The following is a 15,048-nucleotide window of genomic DNA, read 5'->3' on the forward strand; positions in this document are numbered from 1 at the left end:
TGCTTTTTGAAAATTTTATAAGATTCTTATACAGGTAACTAGGTGGCTCACGCGGTAGAGTCGTGGGCCTGCAGTCAGGAAGACCTGAGTTCAAATGCGGTCTCAAACACTAGCTATGTGATCTTGGGCAGATCAGTTAGCCTCCTTCTGTCTCAGTTTCTTCAGCTGTAAAATGGGGATGATAATAGCACCTACCTCTTAGAGTTGTTGTGAGGATTAAAGTGAGATAATATTTGTAAGGTGCTTAGCACAATGCCTTGTGTGTAGCAGGTACTATATAAATGTTAGTTATGATGATGAAAATCTATCTTTACTAGTTTTTTTCTTTTGTAGTTTCTTTACAGTTAGTTCTATTTCCTTTTCTGAGATTGAGTCATTTACTGTTTATTGTTTTTTAGTTTGGATAGTGTGTGTCTTTGAAGGTAATCCTCTATTTCTTTTATATTCTTAGTTTTCTTGGCACATAAGTATGCATTGTGGATTCCAAGACTTCTTTTTTTCTTTCTTCTGGTGCGGTGATTTCATCTTGTTCTTTTTTGATTTTGTTAATTTGTTTTTCTGCTTTCTTTTTAATCAGGCTGACTAAAGATTTTTCAGTATTTTAGTCAGTTCAGAGAACCATCTTTTATTTATCAGTATAATCTTTTTATAGTTTCTAATTTATCCGTTTCTCCTTTAATGTTCAAGATTTTTTCTTTTGTGCTTTTTTGAGTTTATTTTTTGGCTTTCTAATTTTTTAAAATAAAAAATTCATTTATCTTTTTTCTGTCTTGTTAATGTATGTTTTTAGAGATTTAATTTCTCGTCTGAGAATTGCTTTATCTGTATCCTAGAAATTTTGTCGTGTTGTCTCATTATCTTTGTTTTTCATGTAGTTATTTATTTTTTTTCTGTTATTTGTTCTTTGCCTCACTTTTTATTTAGGACTTCATTATTAAGTTTCCATTTAGTTCTGTCTTTTGTTTGTGTTCCCTACATTGATTACAATTTTAAAAAAAATTATATTATGGTCTATAAAGGTTCTTTATGGTCTATAACTGGTTCTTTGACCCTTGGAAAGTTACTTAACCTTTTGGTGCTCTAGGCACCTATGAGTCTGTTTATTTCAGAGAAGGTGCCAACCTGAATTTATAGAGAGAGTTTCTTTTCCTGAGTTCCCTGTACCAATGAAATCACAGGTCTAGTCCCTAGCCTTATAGTCTTTAAAGGATGTGTTTAGTATTTCATTATTTTGTATTTATTTAAAATTTGTCTGTGCTCTAGTGCATGGTCTATTTTTGTAAAAGTGCCATGTGGAGCTGAGAAATATGTATATTTGCTAGGAATATATTCAAAAGATGTTATAAGTCTTTCAGTTCTAAATTCTACAACAGTTGAATTTGTATTTTCTCTTTTGTTTATCTTTCTGTTAGATTTGTCCAACACTGAATGAACATTAAAGTCTCCTACTATTATTATATTACTATCTATTATCTTTTTTCAGTTCAATTAATTTTTCCTTTATGAAGTTATGCCATTTGGGTGTAGAAGTTTAATTATGATATTGGTTTGTTGTCTGCTTTCTCTAAGTGTAATTTAATTTCTTTACCTTTATGTTGTGAATTTTTATTTTTGTTTTGTCTGATATCATGATGGTAGCTTCTGCTTTTTTGGATTCAGCTGATGCATTCATAGCCCATTTTCTTTCAGCCATTCATTTTAAGTCTGTATCTTTGCATTTTGAGATATGTTCTTATAAGCAATAGATTGTGGGATTTTGTTTTCTTATTCATTCTTATCTCTCAATTTATTAGATTATTGAATTTATTCACCTATGAAATCATGAGCATTAGGTTCGTGTTTTCCTCCATCTTCTATTTCATTAGTATTTTTTTAAGGCTTTTTTTGTTTGTGTGTTTGTTTCCTTGCCTCTTTTAAGTTAGTACTTTGTTCCTACTATTAGTTTTGTTTAAACTATGTTGCTTTAACTGTGTCCCACAGGCACTCTTTACCCCTTAACATCTCTCCATTTCTCTTTTTGTTCCACTTTTTCCTTAGTTTTGGGGTTTTACTTAAATTATTGATTTCTTTTTCTTTCTTTTAATTTGATTATCTAATTCTTCCCCCTTTCTTCTTCTTATTTTCCACTGCTCCATTAAGTGTGATTAATTCAAAATCCCTCCTCCTTTCCAATATCTTTTGTTTGTTAGATTTATTTTTCTTTTTCTATGTCTAAGAAGGATTTTTTTTTGCTTTGTTATCATTATTAATTTTTTTCCTTTCTTGGCTGTTCAGAGTTTTATTCTCCAATTTGTGGTCATTATAAGTTGGTGGCATAGCACTCAAGTCATAGTTTGTCAAACCTCCCTGCCCCAACTCTGTAATCATTAGTCCTTTTTTAATCTCTTTGTTTTTCATGGAGTTTAAGCTTCTGAAGTACTAAGTTTGGATTCCACCTTCCAACCAATTTCTATGTTATTGCCTTTGTAGATATTGCCCCATCATTTCTTTTTTCTGTTGTGCCTTAGTCTTTTAAAAATTTATTTTATTTTTAATTTATTTAATGAAATAAGCATTTCCATAACATAACACAATAAAAGATGATTGCATGTGAAACTGCAAATATATTATGTACAATTTACTATTCCTTTTAAATATATAATAAAGTTATCATGTAAATTTCTTTTTTCCCCTTCTTTCCCTAGAGATGGCTACTATTAGACACAAATATGTATATATATATGTAAAATCATTTGATACATACTTCTATTTCTCAGTTCTTTCTCTAGATGCAGATAGTGTCTTCCTTCATATGTCCTTTGTAGTTAATTTGGGTATTTATAACAGTCAAGATGAGTTATTCTCTCAGAGTTGTTCTTAAGACAGTGTTGCTGTTACTGCTCATTTTGCTTTTCATTATTGTGTGCAAGTCTATCCATGTTTTGCTAAGATCATAGAACTCATCATTTCTTAATAGCACAGTAGTATTTCGTCACAATCACATACCACAACTTGTTCAACCATTCCCCAATTGATGGGCATCCCCTCAATTTCTAATTCTTTGCCACCACAAAGAGAGCAACTACAAATATTTTAGAACACACAGGTTCATTTCCTTTTTTCCCTAACCATCTTTGGAAATAAACTTAGTAGTGGTATGGCTGGGTCAAAGGGTATAGGCGGTTTAATAACTCTTTGGGTATAATTCCAGATTGCTCTCCAAAATGGTTGGATTAGTTCACAATTCCAACAATAAATTAGTGTTCCAATTTTTCCATGTCTCCTCCAACATTTGTCACTTTCCTCTTCAATCATTTTCGCCAATCTGATGGGACAAACAACAGGGTGTAAAATGATATCTATAGATTGTTTTAATTTGTATTTCTCTAATCCATAATGACTTAGAGCATTTTTTCATATGACTATAAATTGTTTTGATTTCTTCGTTGGAAAACTGCCTGTTCATATCTTTTGATCATTTATCAATTGGGGAATGACTTGTATTCTTAGAGATTTTACAAAGTTCTTTATATATTTGAGACATGAGACCTGTATCTGAGAAACCATAAAATTCCGCCCACCCCCCAATTTTCTGTTTTCCTTCTGATCTTGGCTACATTTGTTTTATTTTACAAAGATTTTTTAATTTAATGTAATCAAAATTATCAATTTTATACCTCACTCTGCTCTCTATTTCTCGTTTATCCATAAATTGTTTTCCCATCCATAAATCTGATAAGCAACATGTTCCATGTTCTCCAGATTTTCCTGTAATTTCTCTTTATATCTAGGTTATGTATCCATTTTTCCCTTGTCTTGGTAAATGGTGTGTACGATATTGGTCCATGCCCAATTTCTGCCGTACTGCTTTCCAGTATACTTAGAAATATCCAATTCATGAGGGAAGTGATGAGGATAGAAGCAGTGCCTCATGGTAGAAATTCCTGTGTCTAATTCTATCCCTTGTTTTCTGCATGGTCATTCTCCTTCCCATTTCTCATGTGATCTAATCCCTGTGTCCATGTCCTCCCACCCTCATGAGTGCCAGTTGCCACAGGAGTCTAATATTCCTCCTCTTGGGCAGGGTGTTGTCTATGGAGGCACAACAGTCTCTCAGAGGAAGTTGTTTTCCTCTGAAACAACTTTCATCATCTCAAGTCTCCATATCCTATCACAGACATATATCTGAGTGTAATATCTGAGGGTTGTTCAGTGAGACATCCTCACTCGATTGGGTTGAGACCTCCCTTTTTCATTTCCTCAGTCTCAGGCCCTCTTTTCTGCCATCTCTCCCATTCTTCTGCAGCTCTCTTCTTGCTGAGATACTATAGGAGTTATCTTCCTTTCATTTTTAACCCTTGGATTTTGATCATACATTCCCTTTTGTTTTCCTCTTCCACTCTTCCCATTTATAAGCCCTTCCATTCCACATTTTTTTCCCTTACAAAATAAAGTGCTTTACCTGTAAGATTTAGTCTGCAGTGCTTCAGTTCTGTTCCTCTACCTTCACATCTTTTATTTCTTTAAATTCTGTTTTCATCTTTCCTTGTGTACTTAAAAATTTTCTTGATAATCTCTCTGTTTTTTTAACTTCCATATGCCAGTCTTTCTCTTTTTAAAAAAGAATCTCTAGAGATGGAGTACTTCATTTTATTATTTATTCTTTCCTTGGTTGTTGTATTTATTTTCCCTTCTTGTATTCTGTTGTTTGGTGTGTTTGTAAGTTGAATATTCTTTTCATTTTAAAAAATCTTTTCTTAAATACCTTAAGTGCCTTTCTCTCTCTCTCTTTTATAAAATGTCCATCTTTTTATTGATGATGAGGCTCAGGTTTTTGGTATATATTTTTGGGTTACATCTTAGACATCTGTGCTTTTCAAAATATATATTATTTCATTTCCTTTTGTGTTTTTAGTGGGTACAGAACAGTTCTGTGTTAGTTGAATTTTGCTTCTGTAATGTTCATATGTTCTGTTAAGTCTGTTATATTCTGCTTTGAAGTTCTTTCTCATAACCACTTGCTGAATTTATTGTATGTGCTTAAAATTGTTAAATTTAACTACTATGTGTCTTGGAGTTTGAAATGTAAGTTTTCTTTAGAGGTGAGCTATGGATTCTTTCCATTGGTCCTTTGTTCTCTCTATTTAGAAGTTCTGGGCAGTTTTCTTGTATTTTTTTCCTGCATTATGTTGCAGAGGTTTTTGATTTGTCATATTATTCTGGGGGTAATCTATGATCCTTAAGTTGTCTTTGTGTAGTCTGTCTTCAAGGTCAATGGCTTTTGCTTTAATCAAGATCTTTTATCCTTTTTTTTTCCCACTTTTTTTATTAATTTATTTTGCTTTATCAATAATCACTTCCATAAGCTTTTGAGTTTTAAATTTTTCTCCCCCTCCTTCCCCAAGATGGCATGCAATTTGATATAGGCTATATATATACATTCCTATTAAACATATTTTCACATTAGTGATGTTGTAAGTAGGAATTAGAACTAGTAGGAGGAACCACCAGAAAGAGGAAACAAAACACAACAGAAGAAAATAATACCAAATAGTGTGCTTCAATATGCATTCAAACTTCATAGTCCTTTCTTTGGATATGGATAGTATTTTCCATCATGAGACCTTTGGATATGTCTTAGATCCTTGTATTGCTGAGAAGGGGTAAGTCTGTCAATATTAGTCATCACACAACGTGGCTGTTACTGTGTACAACGTTCCCCTGCTTCTGCTCAGTACACTGAGCATCAGACCATACACGTCTTTCCAGGTTTTTCTGAAGTCTGCCTGCTCATCATTTCTTAGAGCACAATAGTATTCCATTACATTCATATACCACAACTTGTTCAGCCATTCCCCAATTGATGGGCATCCTCTCAATTTCCAATTCTTTGCCACCACAAAAAAGAGCTGCTATAAATATTTTTGTACATGTGGGTCCTTTTCCCATTTGTATGAAGATCTTTTATTTTTTTAGCATTATTGCTTTTTGCTTCTTTTCTTCCAGGTTGACCTTCACTTCAGTATCTTTGTGTTCCAAAACCCTCTTTTTAGCTTTTTTGGAGAAATCTGCCATTGTGGATTCAAGTCTACTAAGAATGTCAGTGAATACTAGAAGTTCTGACATTTGTTCCCCTCTGACTACTTCTCTTATGGTTTTCATTTCTCTTTTGAACCATTCTGGAATATTTTATTGTTCTGTGATCCCTTAAGCTTTCATTGGGTTCTGTGTTTCATCAGGACTCAGTTCAATTTTCTATGTCCTATAATATTTAAGAGAGCTTCATAATCTCTTTGAGGATTTAATACTCATCCTTTCTTTTAACTTTAGCAGCCTCAATGTTTATCTGAGCTCTAGGCTTTTTCCCCAATAAATTTTTATTTATTTCATCAAATATTTCCCAATTAAAATTTTTAACGTCATTTAAAAAAAATTGAGTTCCAAATTCTTTCTTTCCCTCCCACTACTCCCTCCTCCTTATTGGAGAATTTAATTTTCATCTGCCTTTGTCCCTACCCTAAGTGGTTTTTGTGGGGGACGAGACTGACCCAGACTAGATTTCTATTCCCTTTCCTTTAGGGTTTATCAGTCACTTTTACTGGGTCCTTGACCTACATGTCTTTCCTCTCCTCTCCTCTCCCACCCCCATGTGACTAGGCAGAATCAGTGTTTTTGCTTGTTGCAGTGGGGTAGGATGTGCTGACAAAGTCTCCATAGGAAGAAGGTCCTGGGTGCAAACCTTTGGGTTGATTTGTCCATGCCTGCCAGAGCAGCATGGAGGCTGGTAGGGGTGGGGTGCTAAGCCAGCACATTGAAGATTAGGGTTCTCCAGTGTTAACTCGTAAGGCTTTTATCTTGTCCTGTGGATTTAGCTGTAATTCCTCTACCTCTATTGCATAATTCCTTTTGGGAGTGGAATTGAGAGTTAATGGAGACTGGAGAAAATGTTCAGTCCATCATCTTGTTTGGTCATATGACCAAGAAGTTGACAGATATTTCTGAGACAAATATGTTTCCTTTAGCCAAAGCAGTGTTGGGGGAAGAATCAGTAGAAGAAGCAGGCTACTTTATGAATTCTCTTGAATCTCCTCCTCTTACTAAGTAGTTATAGGCTAGATCATATTCCACTTCTGATAAGACATAGTCTTCACTCAGTAAACAATAGCTAATGATGGTGCTCCAAAAATAATAATAAAGAAATTATTATAAAAATTATAATAGAGATTTTTCCTCCTCTTTTAAGAGCTAATAGATAACATAGTATTTGGCTCCTCAATGCCAGGTTCTGGAGACTGAAGCTATGATGTAGCCTCTATAAATATCTGTTGATAGAAAAAAAAAAAAGCTAATAGTTTCAAAATCCTTCTCAAGCTATACTGAGATTCCTGGCCCAGAAGATTCAAGCGTGAGAGGCTGATGTGAATTTAGGGTAGAAAGAGGTACATCCTTGCTAGACCTAATGTGCCTTTGCTTCAGTAATTAACACTCCTCCAAACAATTCTAGATTTCATCAAGAAACTCAGCCTGGAGTCTTTGTCCCCATGATAAATGAAGAGATTCATAGCTTTGAATTCTCTGTAGCCAGAGCTAAACATGAGATGTTTTCAAACTAAGAAAGGAACTCACAGAGCAACTCTTTAGTTGGATGTGTAGAACACTTGATAATTTTTCTCATTTGTTCAGAATTCTTTCAGTGCAAAGACTGCTGGGTTTGAATCCTAATCTACTTTTTCCTTTGTATGTGACCTTGGACAAGTCACTTTAGCTCTCTGGGCCTCAGTTTACTCATCTGTAAAATGAAGAGGTTGGATTTAAATGATGTCTGAGGTACCTTCCAGCTCTAAACCTGTGACCCTTAGGAATCTTTGTAAAACATATTCGAGGGTACCATGAACATACTGGTCTTTGTTTAAAAAAAAAGAAGTCAGATGATATCTATGATACTGGTTTGCTATAGGCCAAAAAGGCAGATAAGAAATAGAGGCACCAAAGACACCTGTTGAATGCTGTAGGTGAAGTTTTCTTCACTTGCTGATTCCATTCTGTGCTTGCTTTGTCATGGCAGTGTATTAGGTCCCTAAATGGCTGTACCAGTTTCTACTTAACTACACTATCTTCAGAGTAGGAAGTGAGATTGAAACTTGAATCTCTTACAACTATTCCTTTGTGTAGCTGGGCCCTATGAAGTAGTAACATCTTTTCTCTGTCTCTCTGTCTCTGTCCTTGTCTCCCTCTTCCCTTCCCCTTCCTCTCTCTCCCTCCCTCTCATGTTTTCCCATTCTCTCTCCCCTGCCCCTTCCTTCCTCTCCCTTTCCCTATCCCCTCCTCCCTACATGCCTTCCCCTCTCTCTCCTTTTTCCTCTTCCTCTCTTTTTCCTCTCCCTGTCTTCCAACTCTCTTCCTTCTTTCCCTCTTCTCTCCTGTTCTTCTTCTCCCCTCTCCCTCTCTCCTCCTCCCTCTTCTCTCCTCCTTCTCCCTCTCTCCCCCCCTTTCCTTCTCTTCCCCTGTCTTCCTTTCCTACTCTCTCTCCTTTTCTGTGTCCTCTCTCCATCTCTTCTTCTCTTCCTCTCCCCCCTCCCTCTTCTTCCATCTTTCTCTCCTCTCAGCTCTTGAGATCCTGCTCTTTTTCTCTATCTCGTGAGGCTTCTTCCATGACCATGGTAACTGAGGAATCAAGGGGATCTGTTTGGATTTGATCCATACTTTCTTAGAACTGGGACCAGAGTACAAAAACCTGACTGAGTAAAGTTAAGGATGGGAAATGGGGTCTAGAACAACTTTGTAGCTTTAGGTCAGGGACATAGAACATGCCTTGTAACCCCTTAGGTAGAAATTTGGCATTATTGATTTTTCCCTCTGGCTGGGCTGGTTCTCTGAAGTGAACATTCTGTTCTGTATTATGTTTTGAGGACTGAGGGTTGAAAAACCTCTCAGGGTCTGCCCTAGAGGCATATCTTTAGTTATTCATTCTTTTTCAGTACCTTTCTCCTTCGAAGGGCAGTTGATTGTGTTTATAGCAGATATGGCAAATGAAATGAGGAAAAGGACAGAGATCTTCTGTAGATATCCTTCCCACAGGTGGTCAATTCCATCTTGAATTTGTGCTCTCTGTTCTCATGGGCCATTCTAATCCAAAATTCTATACCAGAACACTTACATAGGCCCATAATCTTTCTGTCTTTTTAATCATTCCTATTTTTAAATTTGTTAAATCAGAGGGTTGTCCAGTTGTTTTTTTTTTTTTTTGGCTTTTCTTCAACAGGCATTTATATGAGGTCTAAAGAAGAGGCTTGTTGTACAGTTTAGTTTATAGGAATAACATTTGTGATTGGAAATGGGAAGAGGAGTTGGGAAAGGAGTGAGCCATTGTTTGAAGGGTCTGAGCTGGCTGATGTGATTAAAAGTGACAGCACTAGCAGGGAATCCTTCTGCGATGCATGCCACAAGATATTCACAGATGATATTTCTATTTTTAACTTAAAATTTTTTTGGGGGAGGGGATGGGGTCACAGTTCTGGCCCTGCCCCTTACAGCCCATCCAGATGGTAGAATTGGGCCACAGCTGCTGAAGCTTGAGCTGTCAGTGGGTGGTAGGGGTAGGGAAAAGGGAGGGCAGGGCAGTGTGCCAGCCTGGGCCCAGGAAGCCCCAGCTGGGGGAAGACAGAATGATCTATCTCCTACCCCCCCCATTAACCCTTGTTGTCCCAGAACAGAAGAAACTCCTATCAGGATTATAGATGGCTGGTTTTGGAATGCCACTTGACAAAGGTACTTTACTCTGGTTGAGAGATAGGGTTGGGGTAGGTTGGAATTGTTCACCTACTTCTGTGGGAAGCATTTGAAAATGTCCAGGCCCCCTTACTTTTCATCATCCTTGTAAGTATTTGTTAGCTCTGCTCCTTCCTAACTGCATTGCTTTTGTCCCTCATCCCATGATCATAGGCAACATGAAGTAGACACTCTCTCCTTAGGTATAGGGAATAGAAAGAAGAGATGGAGTTCATTCGCTGATTTTTAGGTCTGTGGTTTACTTTCTTTTAGAACTGTTTGTTTTATGTCTGGATTAAAGCAAAGGGAGTCATGAATTTGAAGTCTTGTCCACTTGGCTCCTTCTTATCATATGAGATGCCCATAGTCTCCTATGTGATGATACTTGTGAACCTTTCTTTATGCTGTGAAGAGTCTCACAGAGATTTATTGGCTAAATGGCATGGTCCTGTGTATGAGGAAGGCATTTGTTTAATGATGGTACCTAGGTGGTTGGGAATACCATGGATGGACCATCAGGCATCTTCTTCCTTTTCACAGGAGCACAGCTTTGGCAGTTTTTTGGTTTTGAGGGTAGAACTTTCTACCCTCTAATAAGTATAACCTGTTGTGACACTGTCTGAGAAATTCCTTCTCCAGGGAACTTTTCCTAAGCATTGCTACTAAGTCCTATTTACCTCATGATAGTTCTAGTACTCAGGTATATAGTTTGTACAGGTGATGGATGTGTTTGGTTGCTTCCCTTTTCTCTTTGCTTATACCGAAGGTTTTCCAAAGGCAGAAAGGGTGACTTTCTGCGTATTCTTTCACAGTACCTAGTGCAGGGCTCTGCACACAGTGACTATTCAGTGAATATGGTTAGGTGAGCTGTTCTCCTCATACTACTATAGCAGTCCCAGGAAACAACTAAGAAATTGGGAGTGAGAGGAAACTTAGCCAAGGTATTGAGAAATAGGATTCTACAGACTTAGATTCTGTTTCCTTTATAGCCTCAATGTCTTAGTAGTTCATACAAGCACTGAGATTGTTGGTGCTTCCCTCAAAGCCTGGAAGTCAGTGGGAGTGCAGAAGTGCTTTTCCCATTTCCCCAACTAAAGCATAACATCCTTGCTTGTTGCCCCCAGACCAAGGGCCCAGCAGAGGAGGAAAAAGACCAAATTCAGTCCAACCTGGAAGAACCAGAGAGTGAACAATCCAGTGATGAAGAGAGGTATGGAACATGAAATCTCACTTCAGCGGTGTGAAACAGAGAGCCTTAGTAATGGCCTGGAAAGGATTCTCATCTCTGAGATGACTACTAAGGGCTTTTGTCTACAGGGAAGGAGGATGGATTCAGTAGCCTCCCAAGCTCATTTGTTGTTGCCCTAATGTTTCATGCTAAGCAGGGCTTTTTTAAAGTGCTGCTGCATGCCTTTGGAAATGACCTTGTCCATACTGCACCATTTGTGGGACCTGGGGTCTGGCCTCATTGTTGTATTAAACTGATTAAGCATTTCCACGTGTGGCATAGGGCCAAGGCTGGGATAGTCTGTGTGCAGAAGGGAAGCTACAGGGGGAGAGGGTCAACACTGACCTCTGAAACAAGTCCCTTTGACCTCAGGAATGACCAGGGCTCACAGAGGCAGTGGTATCCCAGATCTGAGCTATAGGAAATCAGGGGCTTTTACTCTGGGGAAAGGCCTGTAGCTTTTAGATAGCAAAAAACGGATTGATTCTCTACCTCCTTAAATCATAACTTCATGCAGTTTTGAAAGTGATGATCCCCTATGTCAGGTATATCATTTTCTCCCCATTTTCCTTTCCCTCTTCTCTTGGTCCCCACCTCTCTGATGTGCTTTAGAATACTGGGTACACACCCATCTGCCAGTATCTCCAGTCATCATTCACATGAAGAGTAAGTGTATCCCAGAAAAACTGATTTGTCTAAGAAAGGGCTGTGGGAAGCCTGCCCCCAAGTTAGAGAGTTGGGGGGAGGGATGTGCTGCAGCTCATCCATAAGAATCTTCCTTCTCCCTCCCTTGCCCTGTTTGCGCCACCTCCTTTGAGATGCTTTTGTCTGTGTGGGTCTCTGTGGAGGGGGGAGAGAAGGGAGCCAGGGGCTGCTGGAGGGTAGTGTGGTGCCTCAGGTGAGCCTTCCTTTGCCACTGTGCTCCCTCTCACCCTCTCTTTTTGACCTAAAATGAGAGACATGGGCCCTGATGTCTTCTTCATGACTAATAGTTGCCTTCTTCCTTCTGTGAAGGGAGAAAATCCAGAGCGTTTTTCATGTCCAAGGGGTAGGAGAAGGGCAGCATTCTCTGGAGGGGGAGCCTGGGGGGACAGTGGAACCTGAACAGAATGTGACAGCCAGCCCAACTTCACAGGCCTCCTCCCCAAAGAGGTAAGGGTTGGTTTGAGTCTTCTGCTGTGTCAACAGGGAGTTGGGGGTGGGGTGTGGTACAGAGATGGCAGCCCAGAGGATGTGCTAACCTGGAGCCTGGAAAGGGAAGAGTTAGATTTAGGTCTGTGCCATGGTGAGCAGCAGGATGCCTTGATGGAAAGTCACGTAAGATACCTATATGTGTGACTGGCATAGGAATCCTCTTTCTTTAAGGAAAGTAAGGAGTCTGGCCCTGTTTCTTCACCCTGCTCTGGATTTGCAAATGGTGCATTTATTTTCATTAGTGGAAACTTAGAAATTGTTGAATTAGAAAGTATCCTTTGGTCCCCCATCTCTTCCTTCCCACAACAGAGAGGTGGTTGCAAGCACTGGCAACTCTTTTAGTGATGCTGGAGTAGCTTCCCTTCTTCCTTCTGCCTGCTGCTGGAGAGGCAGCAGCACGTAGGGGAAAGAGGGCTAGACTTGAACCAGGACACTTATGTCGGAGTCTTAGCTCTGATGCTTAGTAGCATGTGATACTGGCCAAAGCACTTTACCTCTGAGCCTCATCTGTGACATGGGGACAGGACTGCTTGTACTACCTCTCTTAGGGTTAGTCTGGGGAAAGTGCTTTGTAACCTTACAGAGCTATATACATTTGAGCTATTATTCCTTCCTTTCTCACCACAGTATCACCACAGTACCTGTTATTTTGGCAGGACTCATTTTGGGAATTAGAGATGGCAGTCAGAGAAGACTTCCTGTGTCAGACCAGAAAACTGGATTCATAGACCATAGTCTTCTCTTCTTGTTCCTCTCAGAGGAACAAGAGAAGCAAGTTGTTTCTCTCAGAGCTTTCAGCCTTGGCTTTGAGACCATTGGTCTTGTTAAACACTCGTGAATACCTAAAAGAACTAGCATTCAGTCAGTAACATCAATTAAATTTGCCTGCTGTCTGCATAGTATCTCACTAGGTGCTGTGAAATTCTGTGTCCCAGATAGGACATGGACCTGCACTCTCTTACTGTGTCTCACGTTGCTGGGGAATAGGCACGGAGAGGGCTAAAAATCTGTAGAAAGCCTGGCACCTGTGGTTGGGAAACTGGTGTGCCATCTGTTCCAAATCACTTTTTTCTTTGTCCCTGAACTGAGTCCCAAGCTCCCTGTCCTTCTCATGCTTCTCTTACTTTCTTACTGATACAAAAGTGAACAGATCGTCAACCCCGCTCATGACTGCAAGACGGAAGAAGAGCCGTGTGCCACAAAGGCTGAACACGAGCAGAAGAAGGCAGAAGAACTCGAGGAGATGATGACCAGCCCAACCTTGCCAGGCTTCCGAGAAGAGTGAGGGCCAGTTTTAATCTCTCTCTTCATGTCTTTTGCATGTGGTCTGCCTGCTTGCCACATAAAGAATGGTTGTGTGTGTGGAACTTTGGGATGAAAGCTCTTCCATGGAGAAGCAGGTGTGTAGGGAGGTTTGGTGGTTTAAAGAGGTCCCATGCTGGAGGGAGAAGAGGAGTCATTTCTGGTCAAGCAGCTAAAAAATTTTTTTTATTAAATGATTAATTAAAAACTTAATCTTGAACATCAGTACATTCAACTAAACTGGCTTAGTATCTACATTTAAATGAATTAATTTCATTGTATAATTTAATCATAGCTTTTCAGTCACTCCTTCTGAGACATTATTGGGATTCCTTGTCTATCCTCATTCTTCTGGTTCTGCTTTTCCACTTTAAATAATTTCATAAAGGCTTCTTTGTACTTCTTATATTTGTTAGTCTTAATTGTATCATATTCTCTTACATGAATGTACTGCAATTTGTTTAACTGTTCTCCCATTACTGGATATATTTAGGTTAGCTCCAGCATAATTACATATAATGCTGCTGTGAACATCTTTGACAACTCTTCTTTTGTTTGCTTTTTTTTTTTTTAGTAACATTTTCAGGGAATATTCCCAACAGTGGAATTATTGGTTCAAAGGGTAGGATTATTTTTGTAACTTTTACTCTGTACAGCAAGAGCGCTCTCCAAAAAGATTCAACAAATTTTCTGAGCCACCAGCAATGAATAATTGTACCTGTTTTTCCACAACTAAACTAGCATTGAGTCTCATTGCTTTTAATTATTTTTCCTGTTTGATGAGTGTGACTTGGTACCACACAGTTGTTTTAATTTGTATCTCTTTGATTTTGATGAAGTTCAGCATTTTGCAAGTGTTTGTTAATAGCTGAAACCTTTTACCCAAAATGCTCTCAAATCCTTTGTCTTAGTTAATCTTCATAATACTCCTGTGAAGTAGGGAGGTCAGGTATTATTTTATGTTAAAACTCCCGAGAGGCAGTGTGGTATAATGGATAATGGATTTTCTGATTTTGAAATCAGGGAGACCTGGGTTAAAATTCTGGCTCTCACACTTAGTGATTTTATGACCTTTATGAACCATGAGCTTTGCCTGAAGCGTAACATTATTCACAACATAATAATCTGTGTTAGTAGAGGGAGTTCCTTGGACATTTTGACACAATAAAACTTTGACATTTCATGCATATATCAAATTATATAGATACTCCCTCTCCTGATGCAGATCGAAAGCCCTCTGCCTTGGTGGGTGGTTCCATAAATTGCTGTGGCCAGCCCTTGGGTGATGAGCCTCTTTGGACTTAGGCTTGTCCTCAGTTGCTCGACCCATCTTTGAAGCCTGTGTAATAATCACGATTATAATATCTCCCATCTACCAAGCACTTTTGCTCATAACATTTCCATGAGGTAGATAATGCAAGTTGTGACATACCCATCGTACAGATGAGGAAATGGCACAGAGAGTTTGGCAAGGTCATGTAGCAGGTTAGTGACCAGACAGGCCCCTCTATAGTTTCCTCAACACTTGGTGGTTGTCCAGCCATGGTGACCTTAACACCTCTCAAAGCAAACCATTA

The 15,048-nt window shown here is 38.6% G+C and overlaps 1 protein-coding gene across 2 annotated transcripts in view; it reads left to right on the forward strand.

Moving 5' to 3' along the window:
- The window catches only part of CEP164 (centrosomal protein 164), a 75,977-nt gene that overhangs the window by 36,504 nt on the left and 24,425 nt on the right, over positions 1 to 15,048 (forward strand). Inside the window, exons 11-14 of one of the 2 annotated variants that reach the window (XM_027857485.1) lie at positions 10,872 to 10,957; positions 11,588 to 11,641; positions 11,990 to 12,127; positions 13,313 to 13,450. In XM_027857485.1, the coding sequence (XP_027713286.1) occupies positions 10,872 to 10,957; positions 11,588 to 11,641; positions 11,990 to 12,127; positions 13,313 to 13,450 (416 nt within the window). The remainder of the gene's footprint in view (positions 1 to 10,871; positions 10,958 to 11,587; positions 11,642 to 11,989; positions 12,128 to 13,312; positions 13,451 to 15,048) is intronic. The other variant, XM_027857488.1, reaches the window with a different exon arrangement.

This window comes from Vombatus ursinus, unplaced genomic scaffold, assembly GCF_900497805.2.
Source record: "Vombatus ursinus unplaced genomic scaffold, bare-nosed wombat genome assembly UNPS02012156.1, whole genome shotgun sequence".
NCBI classification, from domain to species: Eukaryota; Metazoa; Chordata; class Mammalia; order Diprotodontia; family Vombatidae; genus Vombatus; species Vombatus ursinus.